The sequence below is a fragment of the Hippichthys cyanospilos genome, chromosome 2 (assembly GCF_059441005.1).
Source record: "Hippichthys cyanospilos isolate Australia breed blue-spotted pipefish chromosome 2, RoL_Hcya_1.0, whole genome shotgun sequence".
Lineage (NCBI taxonomy): Eukaryota > Metazoa > Chordata > Actinopteri > Syngnathiformes > Syngnathidae > Hippichthys > Hippichthys cyanospilos.
The window spans coordinates 11,232,380-11,248,357 of NC_142370.1; the positions used below are offsets into that span (position 1 = coordinate 11,232,380).

The 15,978-nt window shown below is 39.2% G+C and overlaps 2 protein-coding genes across 2 annotated transcripts; both read left to right on the forward strand.

The window, feature by feature from the left end:
- The first annotated feature begins 1,091 nt into the window (after nucleotides 1-1,091).
- tafazzin (tafazzin, phospholipid-lysophospholipid transacylase) lies at nucleotides 1,092-6,273 on the forward strand. The gene is made up of 11 exons (XM_088407635.1): nucleotides 1,092-1,137; nucleotides 2,130-2,276; nucleotides 2,373-2,501; nucleotides 2,579-2,624; nucleotides 3,937-4,022; nucleotides 4,102-4,182; nucleotides 4,497-4,538; nucleotides 4,613-4,675; nucleotides 5,356-5,408; nucleotides 5,492-5,569; nucleotides 5,770-6,273. Exons 2-11 carry the CDS (start codon nucleotides 2,168-2,170, stop codon nucleotides 5,854-5,856), a joined length of 774 nt encoding a protein of 257 aa, XP_088263761.1. The 5' UTR covers nucleotides 1,092-1,137; nucleotides 2,130-2,167; the 3' UTR covers nucleotides 5,857-6,273.
- Nucleotides 6,274-7,098: 825 nt separating this feature from the next.
- On the forward strand, nucleotides 7,099-15,196 carry atp6ap1a (ATPase H+ transporting accessory protein 1a). Its single transcript, XM_088408898.1, has 11 exons — nucleotides 7,099-7,245; nucleotides 8,695-8,821; nucleotides 8,887-8,961; nucleotides 9,062-9,255; nucleotides 10,292-10,332; nucleotides 10,414-10,499; nucleotides 10,814-10,963; nucleotides 12,682-12,839; nucleotides 13,198-13,248; nucleotides 13,890-14,127; nucleotides 14,475-15,196. The coding sequence occupies exons 1-11, from the start codon at nucleotides 7,127-7,129 to the stop codon at nucleotides 14,682-14,684; spliced, it is 1,449 nt and encodes a 482-aa protein (XP_088265024.1). The 5' UTR covers nucleotides 7,099-7,126; the 3' UTR covers nucleotides 14,685-15,196.
- The last annotated feature ends 782 nt before the right edge of the window (nucleotides 15,197-15,978 follow it).

Here is a 15,978-nt window from a genome sequence, read left to right on the forward strand (position 1 = left end):
TATATTATATATATATATATATATATATATATATATATATATATGAATGAATGAAGACAATGTGCTTTATTCATGGCCATGAAATACAGCATTAAATTAGATTTATATATATATATATATATATATATATATATATATATATATATATATATATATCTATATATATATATATATATATATATATATATATAATTTTATTTATTTTTTTATAGCTGTTGTTGCCACAACCTAATATTTTTCACCTCTCTGTGGAGTCTCGGGCTCTCTTCATTTATTCCTTTTTGTTACCAAATCAAAACGCATGTAAAATATATCGGGTAATTTATTGAACATTTTGAGATGTGTCCTTTATTAAAGTGTTTTTTAATGATTTGTTTTAACTATTTTCAATAAAGCCTTCTGTTAACAGAACATTTCCTGTGTATAAGCTAATCAAAAGCCGTTTTAGCCTATGCTTCTTAAAAAAATACTGTATATTTAAATTATTGTAATCTGTCGCTATTACGTAACTTTATTTATATTCCGGAGTTGTGTACCTCAAAACATTCATTGGTGCGTACAAAGTGGTGTACTTTTGCTAAAATATGTCATGCAATCGTAAACGCAGTGAAAAGAGTAAGTCACACAAAATAAACGAAGAAACATATTCATAAATAAATACAAACACAGTAATAGAAAGTAAAAATGCAAATAAATACCGTATTGTTAGGCCTTTCGCCTGGGGTCTGATTTCGGAATTCCTAATATTTACAAAAGAAAACGCAATACATTACGACTTTACGTTGTTACTGATGTTATAGTCTTGTGTTGAAAGCCCAAATCAATCGTAAAATCGTTGGAGGTTTGAGCCACTTCCCACAATTTCCAGACACAGGTAAAAATACTCAGACATTACCCAGAGCTCATGCATGAAGCGAAGTCTTGAAGTCTTATAAACTGCATTTTTGTTTTTGTTATTTAAACCTATGAGAAAACATCTGTTGGAAAAATGCATGTGAACTGTTTATACAGTTTACCCCGGACATGTTATTTCAAAACGTTGTTCTTTTGGAGTAAAACCTACACTACCCACAATCCAAAGCAAAATTTCACTTCCGGGTTATATCGTAAGCCTGTCAAAGGAACAAGGCAAGTCAGGTAAATTTTATAATCCGTTGGTTTTTTAATTCCACTCTTACCTTTGCATAGATATAAACCGGTCAAGTAATATGGCGTCTATATTTCTAAACATTATCTTATTGTCATTGAAGATTTTTTGTGGAGAATGAAAACCGTTTTTGTTTTTGTTTTTTTAACTCGTAAGCAACCATAGTTTGACTTCAAGAACACCGCTGGCGGTTAGGTGAAACAAACTGAAGTTCATGTGCGTGGAACTTAAAGTTTCTGCAGATACAATTTCTGGGTCCCAAGATGTTGTCTTTTTAACGTGCAGTCTGTAAAGGACAGGTTGTAGGCATGAATGTTACGGTGCACAACATTTTCTAAGGTATAAGATAGTGTAAAGCACTGCTTCACGATCACAAGTTTGACATCTGAGGGGAAAAGCATTGTACGAATTGATTATATGAAAGTAAAACTTGCAGAAGGAAAGTGAGCAATATTCATAGTTTAGACCCAACCAAAATCAAGTGTTTTACTTGGGAGGTTGTACTGTACTGAGAAAACCACTTTTTGTCATTCCAGTATGTGGTGACAAAATCTTCAACCACTTAAACAACCATTAGCCAACCATTTAAATAAATTTCTGTCGGGTTTTTCAGGTTGCAACGGCACTTAAAATGATGTACTGGTACTGGGGGTTGTACAATTAATTTTTTTTTATCACCCAATTCTAGCTCTTTTAACACATTGTGTCACTTTGTGTGACCAGACATGTCACACAAGCGGTGCCCATTTATTCTTGACAGAAGCAGCGATTTATTCTCATGTTGAAAACTTTTGACATTAGATATGGTTGCTTCACCTCCTCACTAGAACTGTAGAACAACAATTTTAGTTTTTATTACTTACTTGTCAAACAAAACAGACACAATGTGACCTTCACATGATCCCATGTGAAGTTTGGTTGTACTTACAGAGCCTTAAACAGCGCGACTCAAACTATGCATTTTGTTTTGTTGTCACACCAGGTGAATGTGTATGGATGTAGTTCTGGTAGAGAGTCGCGATGCCGCTGGAGGTCAAGTGGCCTTTCCCACAATGCCCAACTTTAGCATGGAGGCTCTCTGGCTCGCTTATCATGGGCATGGTGGGATCCTACTCCTACTGGTGGACCAGTAAGTTACATGCAAATTTTCCAAAATCGACGACCTTGGCAGTGATCCAAGTTAAAACCTTCTCATCACTGGCTGGCTTTGTTGACATCACTGTAGAACACATGAACTGCCTGACCGTGCACAACCAAGAGGTTCTGTTGGACCTTATTGATCAGCGGCCGGCTGACACGCCACTCATCACAATTTCCAACCACCAATCCTGTATGGATGACCCGCACATCTGGGGTGAGAGCCCACCTGAAGCAGGAACGTGAACTTATTAAGTGTATTTTTATTTATTTGTGTGGCTTTGTGTGCATTAGGTGTCCTGAAGTTCAGACATTTGTGGAATTTTAACAAGATGCGATGGTAAGTACACCTCCAGCTTGGTTGACATGGATCTTTTTTCTCCGTTTTTTGAGAATGCTCACAACGTTTTGTTTGTTTTTCATCACTTACTCGACATTTTAACATGGGTCAAAAATGGTTGTGGAATATAGAGATGAAATATAAGATTGTTAAAATCTCAATTCAACATAATCCGTCTACCCATTATTGTTACTGCTTATCCTCACAAGGGTCGCAGGCGTGCTGGAGCCTATCCCAGCTGTATTCAGGCATCAGGCAGGATATACTTAGAGATAGGCTGCTGACACACGAAGCTCTGACTCATTCGCTGTAGTTCAGAAAGCTGTTGCAGTCAAATCATTGCACCCTCGCGCGGTTTGGTCATGTGACATTTGTCGTCAGACGCACTTAAGTGACAAGTGCTTCGAATCGATGGATCGGTTTGTTTCAATTTGAGTCACTTGCCAGGCTCGAATGTCCACAATGATCGGCGGCCTTATTTTGTGGCGTTCATTTTAAATGGTTTTCATTGAGACAAAAGCAGTTGGTCGATTTTGAGACTGCCGGTTCATTTTGTTTCCAGATTGATTGATTGCATTGCATAGTAAGACAAAGACAGATAATTTTATAGATATTTATAGATACTGTAGATAAATATGTGGATATTTGTGGATGCATAAATCAATATATTGAGAGATTGATAAATATAGCAATAGATATTTATAGCTTAACCAATAAATCATAGAACATACTCTGCCCAATTCCATAGTATAATGTGTATTTACACTACCCCCATGTGAAATGACATCAGTCTCTGTGGAGCACATCTCATGAATGTAGCAGCAACATTCACTTGTCCCATACCGCAACAAGTGAAAATCTACGTTGGCTTACATACAGAAATGACAAAAGAGGATCATGTTTTCAGTAATTATCATTATTATTTGTAGTTATATTATTGCGTCGACTACAAACTATGCAATTATTTGGTGCAGTCAAACAGGAATGTGCGTAGAAAATCAATCCCCAAACAATCCATTAACGCTTGTAATATGTTGTGCATGTAACTAGGAATACTGCGGATTAAATGGTCATTTGACCCTTCAATACGATTTGATTGCGCTTTAAATAATGACCACTAGATGTCCTCCTTGAAGCTCCGAGCAATGAACCAGCGTTTGTGAAAAGAATTCTGCGCTCCAACAAAGCCCCACTCGGCCATCACTAGGTATAATCTGAAGTGGTTGCCAGCTAATCGCAGGGAACAGAAAGACTATCCCTTTTAGGTTTTATGTAGGAAAAAATGTCTTTCATTCCTCTTTCATTCAAACAGGACACCAGCGGCATCGGATATCTGCTTCACGCGAGAGTTGCACTCTCGATTCTTCAGTCGAGGGAAATGCGTCCCCGTTTGTCGAGGTGAGTGACACAAACACGTTGTTGACATTTTTTACTATTCAACAATTGTTTTGTTTTTTTTCACGTCCATTTTCTTTAGGCGATGGTGTTTATCAGAAAGGCATGGATTTTGTTCTGGAGAAGCTAAACAGGGGGGAGTGGGTGCATATTTTTCCTGAAGGTAGGTATTCAACCCATTATATCTGCAATTATTATTAGCCTTTCAAACTGTAAATCCAACCACCTACTTAATGCTGACATATAATGGGAAATTTCACTGATGCGCTCAAGGAAATTAGCATTGCTATTGGGTTTTGGTCTTTAAACCATCAAATAACTGTTGCAGTAGGGAACCTCAGAATCATACTATTAAAACATCTAGCACCACTAAAGGGTGCACACCAGAGGAAGTAGCAGTTTCTTAATGTTTTTTTTTTTTTTTTTATGTAGTGGATGTGCCCAAAATTTACGTTAATGTTGTTGTTCATTGAACAGGCAAAATCAACACAAGTGAAGATTTCATTAGGTTAAAATGGGGTAAGTGCATTACATGACCTCAATGCATATGTGTTGTAACGTGTTGCTCACACGAACCACTGGTGGTGTTGTAGGTGTGGGACGCCTAATAGCAGAGTGCACCCTCAATCCTGTCATCCTGCCACTCTGGCATGTGGGTAAGTCAGCATCTGCTTTTGTTTAACCAATATTCATGCAGCAGTTTTTTTGAACGGTTTTTACTTCTTTGGTACACTAGAAGTATTCAAATGGCAGCGTGAGCCGATGCATGCTTAACCTTTGAAAATTAGACTTTACGCTTATCGAATCAGCTTGCCGATATTTGACATTTTATGCAAAATATGTGATCGGCTGTAATGTCATAATTTGTCACGCGATCAATAATTCCATTTCGTACCTCAAATTTTATGTTTTTATGATTTTTTTTTGGGGGGGGCAACATGAGGCCATTTTTTGCACTATTGTAACTGATCCTTTTGCAGAGTTATAGAATGTTTGCTGTCATTCAATGATAGCGTAATTGACAAGCGGTTTCTCACCTTAATCAGCGATTGGATATTCATTTTCTCATGGGGGTGTGTTGATACTGGTAACTAAAATGTTTAGTCTAACAGACATAGTAGATAGCAAGTGTCATCTAGCATAATGCTGATATACAATGGTAAATTCCATAGATAGGTTCACAAAAGTTAGTTATGCTAACGATTGCCGTCATTTTAACCCGTCTAACAACACTCACAGGCATGTTTTTTGTCTGCTTTAAGGAAACCAATTTTCACCATAGACTGCATTTTAGGGGCATTATCCTCTTCATAACAGCCTTTATCTTTTGCCTAAGGCTTGAATGATGTTCTTCCCAATGTGAGCCCCTACATTCCTCGGATTGGCAAGGTAGGAACATTCTCTTTGTATGCTTCTGCAGTCTGATATCAGAAGCCACAGCAGCTTTTGAGCAATCGCTTGTGTGCATCCAGAGAATTACCATCCTCGTGGGAAAACCATTTGGCATCAAAGACCTTGTACAAAAGCTCAGAGCGGACAACAAGAGCCAGGTGTGGCAATGTTGAATTTATATATATATATTATATAATACATTTATAACTGTCTGTCTAGCTGTCTCGATCTATCTGCCGATGTATTAAATTTCCTGTTATGTTTATTTTTTCAAAATAACAACAATGTTCACGGGTCAATGTGAGCTACTGTATGGTATGTTTACTTGTCCAAAAAAGTGGTTGTTTTTGCATTGCAGTTGGAGATGAGGAAAATGTTGACGGACGTCATCCAGGTGGAATTTCAGAAACTTAAATTTCAAGCTGAGGCACTTCACAAATCTTGAGCCTGGTGCACCTTCACCTGAAGATAAGTGTGTTCGGTCACAGCATGTGGGAGGCCATTTTTTGTTGGAGTGCACCGGAGCAAGTGGAATACATTTTTATCAAAGGACCTCAGTGTGTGACCAGAACTCAAATGTTTTAAAATATGCTGGATGAGACTGAACATTAGCTGAGGTCATCCATGTTTGGATATAAGATGTGTTCTTCCCTTCGTGTTTTTTTGTTTGTTTGTTTGTTTGTTTTTTTTACCATTTTATGATTGAATTTTATTACATCTTATCTCATCTTTCTGTGTATGGTTATCCTTAGCACAGTGCACATTATTATACTGATCACTGTCTGGAGAACAAAAAAAACCCAAAAACATTTTGGCTGCTCCTTCCATCCTGCTCAGTGTCAATAAAGTTTTTATATGTTGATCCTTGTGTGGTTTTAGTAAGCATGTTTTATTTTGATAAATTCAGTGGTAATCCTGCACTGGTACTGACAGTGATTTGATTCCATGAATGAAAGATTGTTTGACAATATATTTTTAAGCTGTTTTGTAGATGTAACTGTTTTGTAGATGAAAGTGCATTGTTGTAAAGTGCAGCTCTTACGCTGACAGTTACAAACAGAAAGAACCTAGTTTTCAAAAGTATGTTCGATTTTTGCTAGGTTGGTGGCTTTCCACTCTTCAGTCCTTGGTGGCTAGTTTCCCAAACATTTTGCTTGAGCTTTCCTGTTATTATAAAGTATGCCTTGTCTTGGTAAAGGTCGGGGAAACAGTTTACAAGACTACCTTGCTATTTTTTATTTAAAATTAATCAAATTTATTAGAGCATGAAACAACTTATTGCTAAATTGTTGTCGTGACTCAATTACAATATACATATATTTTGTTAAGTTTTATATGGTCGGGCACACAATGTCATAAGTGACATACGCTATCTGTCTTCTGCAGTTGTGATCAGAATGTGCCTAAATGTACTACTAAATATGTAATTCCTAAATGTAATATAATATTTAACAGCGGGTACATAATTGAAAATAAAGGTTGCAAACCACAAAACTTGAGTGAATCTCTACTCATACTGAAAGGTGGGTTATATAAAATTAATAAAAGTTTTAAAATTGATATTGTAATTATTTATTTAATAGTTGTTCTTGATGCGATCAGTATTTGAGTTTTTTTGTGAACTATTACTGACTTGACGGCTGCGCGAACGAGGCTGCGCAGTGAGGGCTTATCTTCATCCATCACAGTGACGTCACACGCGGGGCTAACCGAAGATGGCGACGACAGGGACGCTTCCCTCTCACCGCATCTCCGCGGCCCTCCTCGTCCTCCTGCTCGGCCTGCTCAGCAACTGCGAGGAGCAGGTGCCGTTTGTTTTGTGGACGCATCAATGGTGAGTTTGTAATTGTCGATTTTTGGCCTGTCCGTTTTTGCTGCAGTGGGCTTGTCGCCGTGTCAGCCACCTGACACCTCGTACAAGCATCAATAAAAAAGGCGTCCTCTGTGAAATACGTTAGCTGAATATGGATGAAATTTTATAGGCATTCATCGAAAACAATTAAGTATACGGTCGTGATTTTCCACGTTGTCATTCTTTTACGAATGATTTGTGTGTATTGGGGAATTAATTACATCTTGAGTGTTAAAATAGAGCGCATTACTGTACTTCGATCAATAGAGGCGGTATTAGGTCACTTAACTCGTCCGTCGTCTAAGCTAGTATAAGTACAGTACAAGTTAAATTCATAACATTCCCGTAATTAAGCTATTGGAATAATGGAAACACTTTCTTCGCAAAATGTTCTATGTATCCCTACTAGTCATAACATCGACTTAAGTTTACGATTGATTTTGTTAAATATAAACAATTATATCCGTTTTCATTAATTGAAAGGAGTTTGGGGGGGCTTGCATCTTTGCACATGACGCCATGTCGTCATATTGGTTGCAGATAATACGAGTCTAGGTTTCGCGCAATATACATTAAACAGTTGTTGTTTTTTTTTGTTGTTTTTTTTGAGGAAACAACAGTGGCTTGTGAGCCAACGTTCACCATACGGTCATCCTAAATCAGAACGCGATCTAATGGCATTGGTTTCTTTTTTTAGGCATAACATGCAGGGCACATGCCATTAGGGGTGTCCCGATACTTCTTTTTCACTTCCGGTATGATCCCGATATTGCAGTCTACAGTACTGCCCGACATCATCATCGATCTAATACTATATCAGCAGGAATAGTCCATGCCTTAAGTTTCTATTATGAACTGTTATATTAGGCGGGCACTAGGACCATGTCTCTCACCCAGTAGGCGTGTTGCTATGAACCTTTGATGCTTTGAATTTGTTGTATGAGTTTTGTGATGGCATGCGGAGTAAAGAATTAGACTAGCACTGCAACGTGTTGTTTCTTCGCCTCGCCACAACAAGAAACATAATGAAGTCATAATATTCAAACACAGAACAATCGTCAGCAACCATAGTTCAGAGAAAATATGACCCATATTTTTCATAAAATCTATTTTAGTAACCTTTTTTATGATTTTAGTATAAAAAAATGTGTCATTTGAAATACAAGAATTAAACCCCAAACGTAATGTTCTGCACATAAGTAAAATAAGTACAAAAAAGGACCCTGAGAAATAACTAATAAAGCCAATAAAAACAAATTTTACTATTTGAAATGCAAAGTAAATTCAAGTTTACTTAAGTATATTCAGATTTTGTTTTTTTTTATACAATTGGTATATGGGGGTAACAAATGGTAGTGCCAATCAAGGAGATTGTGGATGTAGACTGATTAAACTTTTTCTCCTCTCATTTTACTATTTGCTCTTCTCCAGGACCCCCCAAGCCAAGCAGCCCCTTCCTGCAGCGGGTCACATTGTCGAGCAGCGACAACTAGTCGGTTTCCTGGACAAAACTCTCAATACCGGCCCCCGAAATGTGCTGCTGTTTCTGCAAGACAAGGTATGCACATGGATATTTCATTTCTGTTGATTGTGTTTAACTAAGAGTGCTCATCTTCCCTCCAGATGAGCGTGGAGGACTTCACGCTGTACGGAGGAGCTTTTGGAAATAAGCAGGACAGCGTCTTTCCCAATCTAGAGGTTGGATCAGGTTTTGACATTGGTGTTTCATTGGGACCTCCTCTGTCTTGTCTTTGGACATCAGTTGGAGCTAACCGCAAACATCCACTGTTTGTTGAAGGGTGCTCTGAGGTCATCGTCATCCTCCCTGGTGCTCCCGGCCGTGTCCTGGCCAGCCTCCAATGCAGTGATTGGTCACTTGCAAGAGCAACTGGAAACATCCCCTCTCTACATGGACCCCGACACGCTGAGTCAGCTCACGCTCAACGCCTCCTCGCCCGCTCTGCTCATCTTCCGACTGCCCTACTACATCGGGTCAGTTCACTGTGTGTTCAGTATTGCTTCAATCAGTGTTTGCTCCTCTAACACAGTTTCACAACCGTTTTTGAGCCCACACCACATGAACACGAATACGATTGCCCTTGGTGGCATATATTTTGTTGGGTCAAAATGGTTCGTACCATTCTAGCATGGAGGAGAATCTGAGTCTTTAGACTAATGAAATTCAATAATCTACAGAACATAAAATTTGTTTTAAATTTTCTAAATTTTCCTGAAACATTGAATGAATTTGATAATTATTTTCCAAATATTTTTGGTTGTTTGTTTTATTTAAAATCTGTAGTACCCCCTGAGTTCCTTCAAATACCCTAGAGATGTTTTATTTAAAATCTGTAGTACCCTCTGAGTTCCTTCAAATACCCTAGAGCACAGGTGTCGAACTCCAGTCCTCGAGGGCCGATATCCTGCATGTTTTCAAACCTTTTCCCTCAAAAACACCTGATTCAAATGATTGGGATCATTTTGAAGCTCCTACAGAGCTTGCTAATGAGCTAGTCATTTGAATCAGGTGTGTTGGGGAAAGAAAACCGGAAAACGTGCAGGATGCCGGCCCTCGAGAACTGGAGTTCGACACCTATGCCCTAGAGGTACTTGTACTCACATTGGAAAACCACTGATCTAGAGAATGTGATCATATAGCAAGAATAGGGATAGGTGTGTACTCACTTTTTTTCTTTTACTTAATTACAGTAAATGGTCCATCTAGTCTGTTATGTTTGCAATACCTATCAAAAAACTGATCAAATAACTACACTTCTTTCTTCTGCTCTTGTGGTTGGTATGTCAATAAATCAAATTAAAGAATAAACCTCCCTTTGGTTTTTGTAGTTCTTGGAACATTTACCACAAAAAATGAGCACATTTAAATCAGCATCTCACGGAACAACACCAAACAAAAAGGAAATCACCTCAGGTTCATTTCACTTAATGTTCTTAGTCGATGTGAATGTGGCCCTGTTTTCTTGGGTTGACTGCCAAATGCAAAACTGTTTCTTTGTTTCTGTTTTAGGTCTGATCTCATGTCTGCCAAAGATGTTCTCAGTGATAACGGTGAGTCAGTCTTTATTCAGGCGCGTTGTCTATTGAAAAACGGCCAATCTTGAACGGGCTTGTTCATATCGCAACCTTTAGACGAGGTGATCGGCCAGGTTATGAGTGTCATGAAGAGCCAGTCCGTCCCTTACACAGCCATCTACACTGCCCTGCGTCCTTCAAGGGTAAGTCCATGTGGTCAATGCATTTTTTCTGAGCATGCTGCTAATGCTAATTTCACAAGAGCGCAGTTTTAAGACTGTTTGAAAAAGAATGGAAAAAGAATTTTCCAGCTCTCTTTATATATGTTGTCATTTATTGGAAATTCCAACACTACGATGTGCTAGAGTCAAACACAATTTGTAATTGTGATAATTATCGATACTTAAAAAATATTAATGACGCCGTTGTCGGCAATTAGTAGTGACTTCCACGTTAGCAGCTTGGAGCACTAGACATCGAACAAAAGGCAAGAACGTTCCGTGATTTTGTTTTGCAGGGAGCACCGGCAGTCTCTGTGGAGGCGGCTATGGCAGGTGGCCGCTCACTGTTGCAGTCCAGAGGCGGGTACAGAGATCGCGAGCGAGAGCGCGAAAGGCAGCGCAAAATGAAGGAAAAGGCCGGCGTCTACGCTCCAGTGGAGTTTAAGGTCTTTGAATCTTGTTTTCCTTTCTCCTCTACATTGTTTTACTACTTCTTGACTCGCTAAAATGAAACTCTGCCTGTAATCGATGCATCTCACAAATCTTTTTGAAGTCTTTTCGTTCCACAAGATGGCAGCAAAGGTTTTTTTTTTTTTCAGATATGAATTGATGTATGTTCATTTCAACCTACAGTAAAACTCCTCTACAATGAAACCAGCATGTGCAAAAATACCCCCAGTATGGGAAAAAAAAAAATCCATGCATTGAAGTCTTTCCCTTTTTCCTACTTCTCCATTCAACGAAAAATCCCCCTGTTGCATAATATGAAATGTTTTTTTCTGCATTTGCGTCACTACGGCGGAAACAACTCTGCAGCAAAAGTATAGCTTGGTTTATACTTACCGCGCTGGCACGCGTTTTGCACCACTTTATACATGGAGCGGCTTTCCCCTTATCCTGTACTCCATTTCTCCCATACTATAGGTGGCAGTAAATGGACTCTACCGCATATAAACAACACTCCTCAATAACAGAGGTAGAAAGTCTCATAGTTTCAAACGGTCTAAATAATTCAAAGCGTTTTTAAGAGGACTGTTCATCTGTTCCCAACGTGGTGCTCGCCAGGAGTTGTTTATGGTATTTATATCACGGTATTCCTTTTCAGACGAATCATAAAAGTGTATCTATAGGCGAACTTCCATAAGCAATAGTTTGTCCGACTCCATGGAGGCGCCTGGTGGCCGAAATGTCATTCGGACGCACAGAGCCGCGTAGAGCTCGCGGATGTGTCAAGATTTACACTTGAAGACAGGATAAAAGTAATAAAGATGAAAGATGGATGAAACAAAGTGAAAGACATTCTGCAATAATTGGATGTAAGTATGAAAATGAATGCTCATTGTACATTTAGCGATTTCTTACCTTTTTCAATGTTGGATGGTTTTGTTTTTAACTTAAGTCAGGTTGAAGATTGCACAGCACGTTTTTTATCTTTCCATACGAGACATAGATTTGTTATAGTGAAAAGTCCCGTGTGGCTGCAAACATGATTTCGCTGTAGAGGACTTCTGCAGTACTTCAACTCACTTTCTTTATATCTTAATGCCACCAGATGGCACCAAATCAATTGTGATTGCGCTATTGCTTTTTCCCAACGACGTCTTCTATTACTACCTATCACGACCCCAAAAAGCAATATTTTACAGAAAGACCTGAGACCCAGCCTATTTCTATGTGTCTCCTGTTGTGGACATTAGTTTTTAGTCTATACATTTTAACTCATTCAAGCTACCTTACTAAGCTCTGGTGTGTTCAGCGGAGGACACCATGGCGTTTTCAAGGATTTCTCATGCGTTTGGGTGGAATGCAATTAAATTTGCTATTTTGCCGAGACAAAACTGACACATCAGTGGACACGACTGGATAGGCTGGATCTCGGCAAGATATAGTCCGATATAATGTTTTACTTTAAAATTCGTGAACTCAATACCAATTTGATATTCTTCTAATTTGTCATTTCTCGCTCGTGGAGATGAACTGATACTAGAAGCAACTGCCATTTCAAGTACTGATACTTTGAAATAAGGCCGGTTAATTGTCTAATACCAATACTTGTTATTACTACTTGCCCATCCCTTGTATTGACAGGCTTCTGGAATTTATAAAATATATTTTTGAAAAATGCTCTCGAATTTTGATGAGATATTTTCAACTGTGTGTGCAGGAAGGTGAGAGCAGCTGCATTCTCTTGTGGGCCAAAGGCCTGTCAGTCAGCATCCTTCGCAGCGGCCGCTGGGAGTCACATGACCTAACCCCATCCACCTTCGGCGAGGGCGTCAGTCCAAAGCTGCGTGGTTCCAGTTGTGACAAAAGCAAAGCAAAGTAGCGCAAAGTTTTTGATGTTTGTTAAATTTGAACTGCTTATTTGTAGCGTGTGAGTTAGGATTTCACCAGTTCATTTGTTTCTCCGGTGGGCCCTATTCTAAGCTATTTGCTAGAAAAGTCACATATTTGTGGTTCTGTGTGCCCTTTTGTTAACTACTTTTTCTTCCATATCACAGCCATTCCGTGCCATCTGTCTTGTTGTGCATACAACAATACGTGTTGCATTTGTGTTCAAAATGATTCTGCTCAGTTTGTTTTGACAGCAAAGTTGGGTTAAATTAATTGCGGCATCTGCAGTTTGATTTTTATTTTGAATTTGTCATGATTGTAATCTTTTTTTTTTTCCCCCCCACAGACTGGCTCTTAATTACGAGAACGTTCTTGGACACCGTGATTTCAAGCTGATGTGAGTTTGCTTGACACACCCACTTCACACTATACATTTAAACCTCAATCTGTTCTTGGGTGTCAACGTTTCCCTCACACTCCACTATACTATACTACAGTGGTTCCCAGGGGCTACGTAGAAACACTTGAATACTTATTTCCAAAGATCAATAACATGGGGCACAGCCATGCCACAATTACATTAGCCTCATTTCAGCTTCAGTGTCTCATGAATGCTCAGATGACTGATGAAGAGAAGAGAAGAAAACTATGAAAGTGGGTCTCAAATAGACAAGAGACAATCTCAGATTCCGACGTTATAAATGCTCGAAATAAATAGAGCGTAAAACTGGGAAGGGCTTTCAGTGGGAAAAATATGTCTAAAAATTAAATATTCCAATAAGCAAACTATTATTTTCCAGTTATGTTCCATTCTACTATTGGAGAAGTGATGGGGTTCGCATAGTTTGACAAAAGGGTTTGGAGGTACACAAGCCAAAAAAAAAAAATGGTTGGGTCTCACTGCTTTGCTGCATTTCACAATTTAAACCATCTTAGTGGCTCGAATAACTTTGCAGGCAACATTCTTAACCATTAAGTAATTGTAAAACAAAGAAAAACCAAAAAAGCCAAAGAAAAAGCCTGTGTTTGTCCATGCAGCTTTGCGCTAAGCCAACGCCACTACACGGTGTCGGCCCGACGCTGGTTCACGTTGGACACCGTCCAGTTGGAGTACGATGGCACTCGGGCGACGTTTAACGGCAGCAGGAACATTTACGCCCCGGCCGAGTACTCGTACCGCTGCGGGTCCGTCAGCAGCTTCCGATGGCCGCAGCTCGTCCCGCGCTCATCCAAAGATCCAGCCAATCAGTGGAGGGTCTCCTTTGAAGACTTCCAAGTGAGACCAACTGATGTCATTTTTCCAAACATATTTCACGTTGTAGATACTGCTAATTTAACTTGTTTACACATTTAACTCTTTCATTGCCCTTGACGCTTATAGACGCCAAAGAGCCATTTTTACTGGGCTGGCACTGAATAGGTTAATGTTTATGTATCGCAAATGTAGCATACTTACATTCTCCAGCTGCAGTTGTCGTAAAGCGCTATGTAAATAAAGATGTGTATTTTATACAATATACACACTTGGTGTTTACTACAATCGTAAATGTGGCTTCTGTTCCCTGCTTTCTTTCATCCCGATGCGAAAATGCGTCGGTAAGTCACGCGATCATGTCTTTACAGATCCAAGGCTTCAACGTGAGTGGCGGCAGGTTCTCGTACGCCTCCGACTGCGCTGGCTTCTTCTCTCCGGGTATCTGGATGGGCCTGATGACCAGTCTCCTAATGGTCCTAGTGCTCACTTACGGCTTACACATGATCATGCAGCTCCGCACCATGGACCGCTTTGATGACCCCAAAGGTCCGGCCATCTCTGTGCCGCAGACAGAGTAAAGTCATTTAAATATAATCCACTCCCACCCCTTCCCGTATTATTGGTGTTCTTTCTTTTCTATCCACCCAGAAAAAATAGCATGTGTCTGATCCTGTACACCACAGGGATTCTTCTACCCTTAACCCAGCCGCATCCATGTGTTTTGTGGTGTAGACTATGCGCTGATTTTGTCCCAGTAGGCAAATCTTTTTGTGTTTATGACACAAAAAAGGGCACCGTCTTAGGCTTGTTGGAATAATTTGGTCCCACTCGGGGAGAAAAAAAAATCTATAATGTGAAATGTTATTTATTGGTGAAGGTGTTTTGTGTTCACTGCAGTTGTTTGAGTGTGTCGTGTGCGTGCGCGTGTCTGTGTGTGCGTGAGCGTGTGTGTTTGTGTTCATTGAAGGGAATAATGTATAGTGTCTGTAAAAGCGAAGAATATGATGTGATTTGGTTTCATTTTGTTGGCTGAGTGAAGTGAAGGTGCTGTTATCTCAATAAAAACATCTGTGGAAACAAATTACCATAATTCTTTCCCTCTTTCATTATTTTACACAATTTGGAGATAAATAATCAACAGGCTAATGCCGCTCTACTCTAGTAAACCACTAGATGGCGCCCAAGCCAGGCCAGTGACGACTGAGCAGTGTCGTGATCAGTATGGTTGTCGACCTGTGAAATATTTTTTCGGTCAAGTACCCCTTAACCAGTACAAAGCATTTTTGTGTTTAAAAAAAAAAAAAACTAAAACACGCCACCAGTGTCTACTTTATTAAACTTTGGACCCTTTCAAACTTCATTTGTATTTGTCCACGGAAAAATAATCAACCCAAAGTGTCCTCTTTTGGCTCATAGAAGTAATCTGTTATCAAAAAGAAATGTTAATAACTTTTTTCACAGAAAATAATCAGTATAAAATGTAAATATAAAATCATATTATTGGCTTTGGGCATCTACCTTTGGCATCAGAGGGAAAGAGCCCAAAGAGACTTATCTCGATGCTTCTCATAGATGAGTTTCTAATCAGAAAACGCTGGTGAGTCTGTCAAAAAATCCTACTCTAAAGAAACAGTAGAGGGCGCAATTACCCAACATACTGTAGTGTTGTACTCTTGGTGAGGACAACGGCCTTGAAGGATGCGCTCAAAGTGATTTCAATGCGGACTTGGTCAAAGCTGGACTCAGAGGACATCGTTAGCACGTGATCTCTTCTATGGCAGTGTGCATTCGACGTAGTTACACTGAAGCAGGCAGAAAAGTTCGTTTTATTTTTTTGTATCATTTTAAAATTCATTTAAAAGGGCGCAAAAT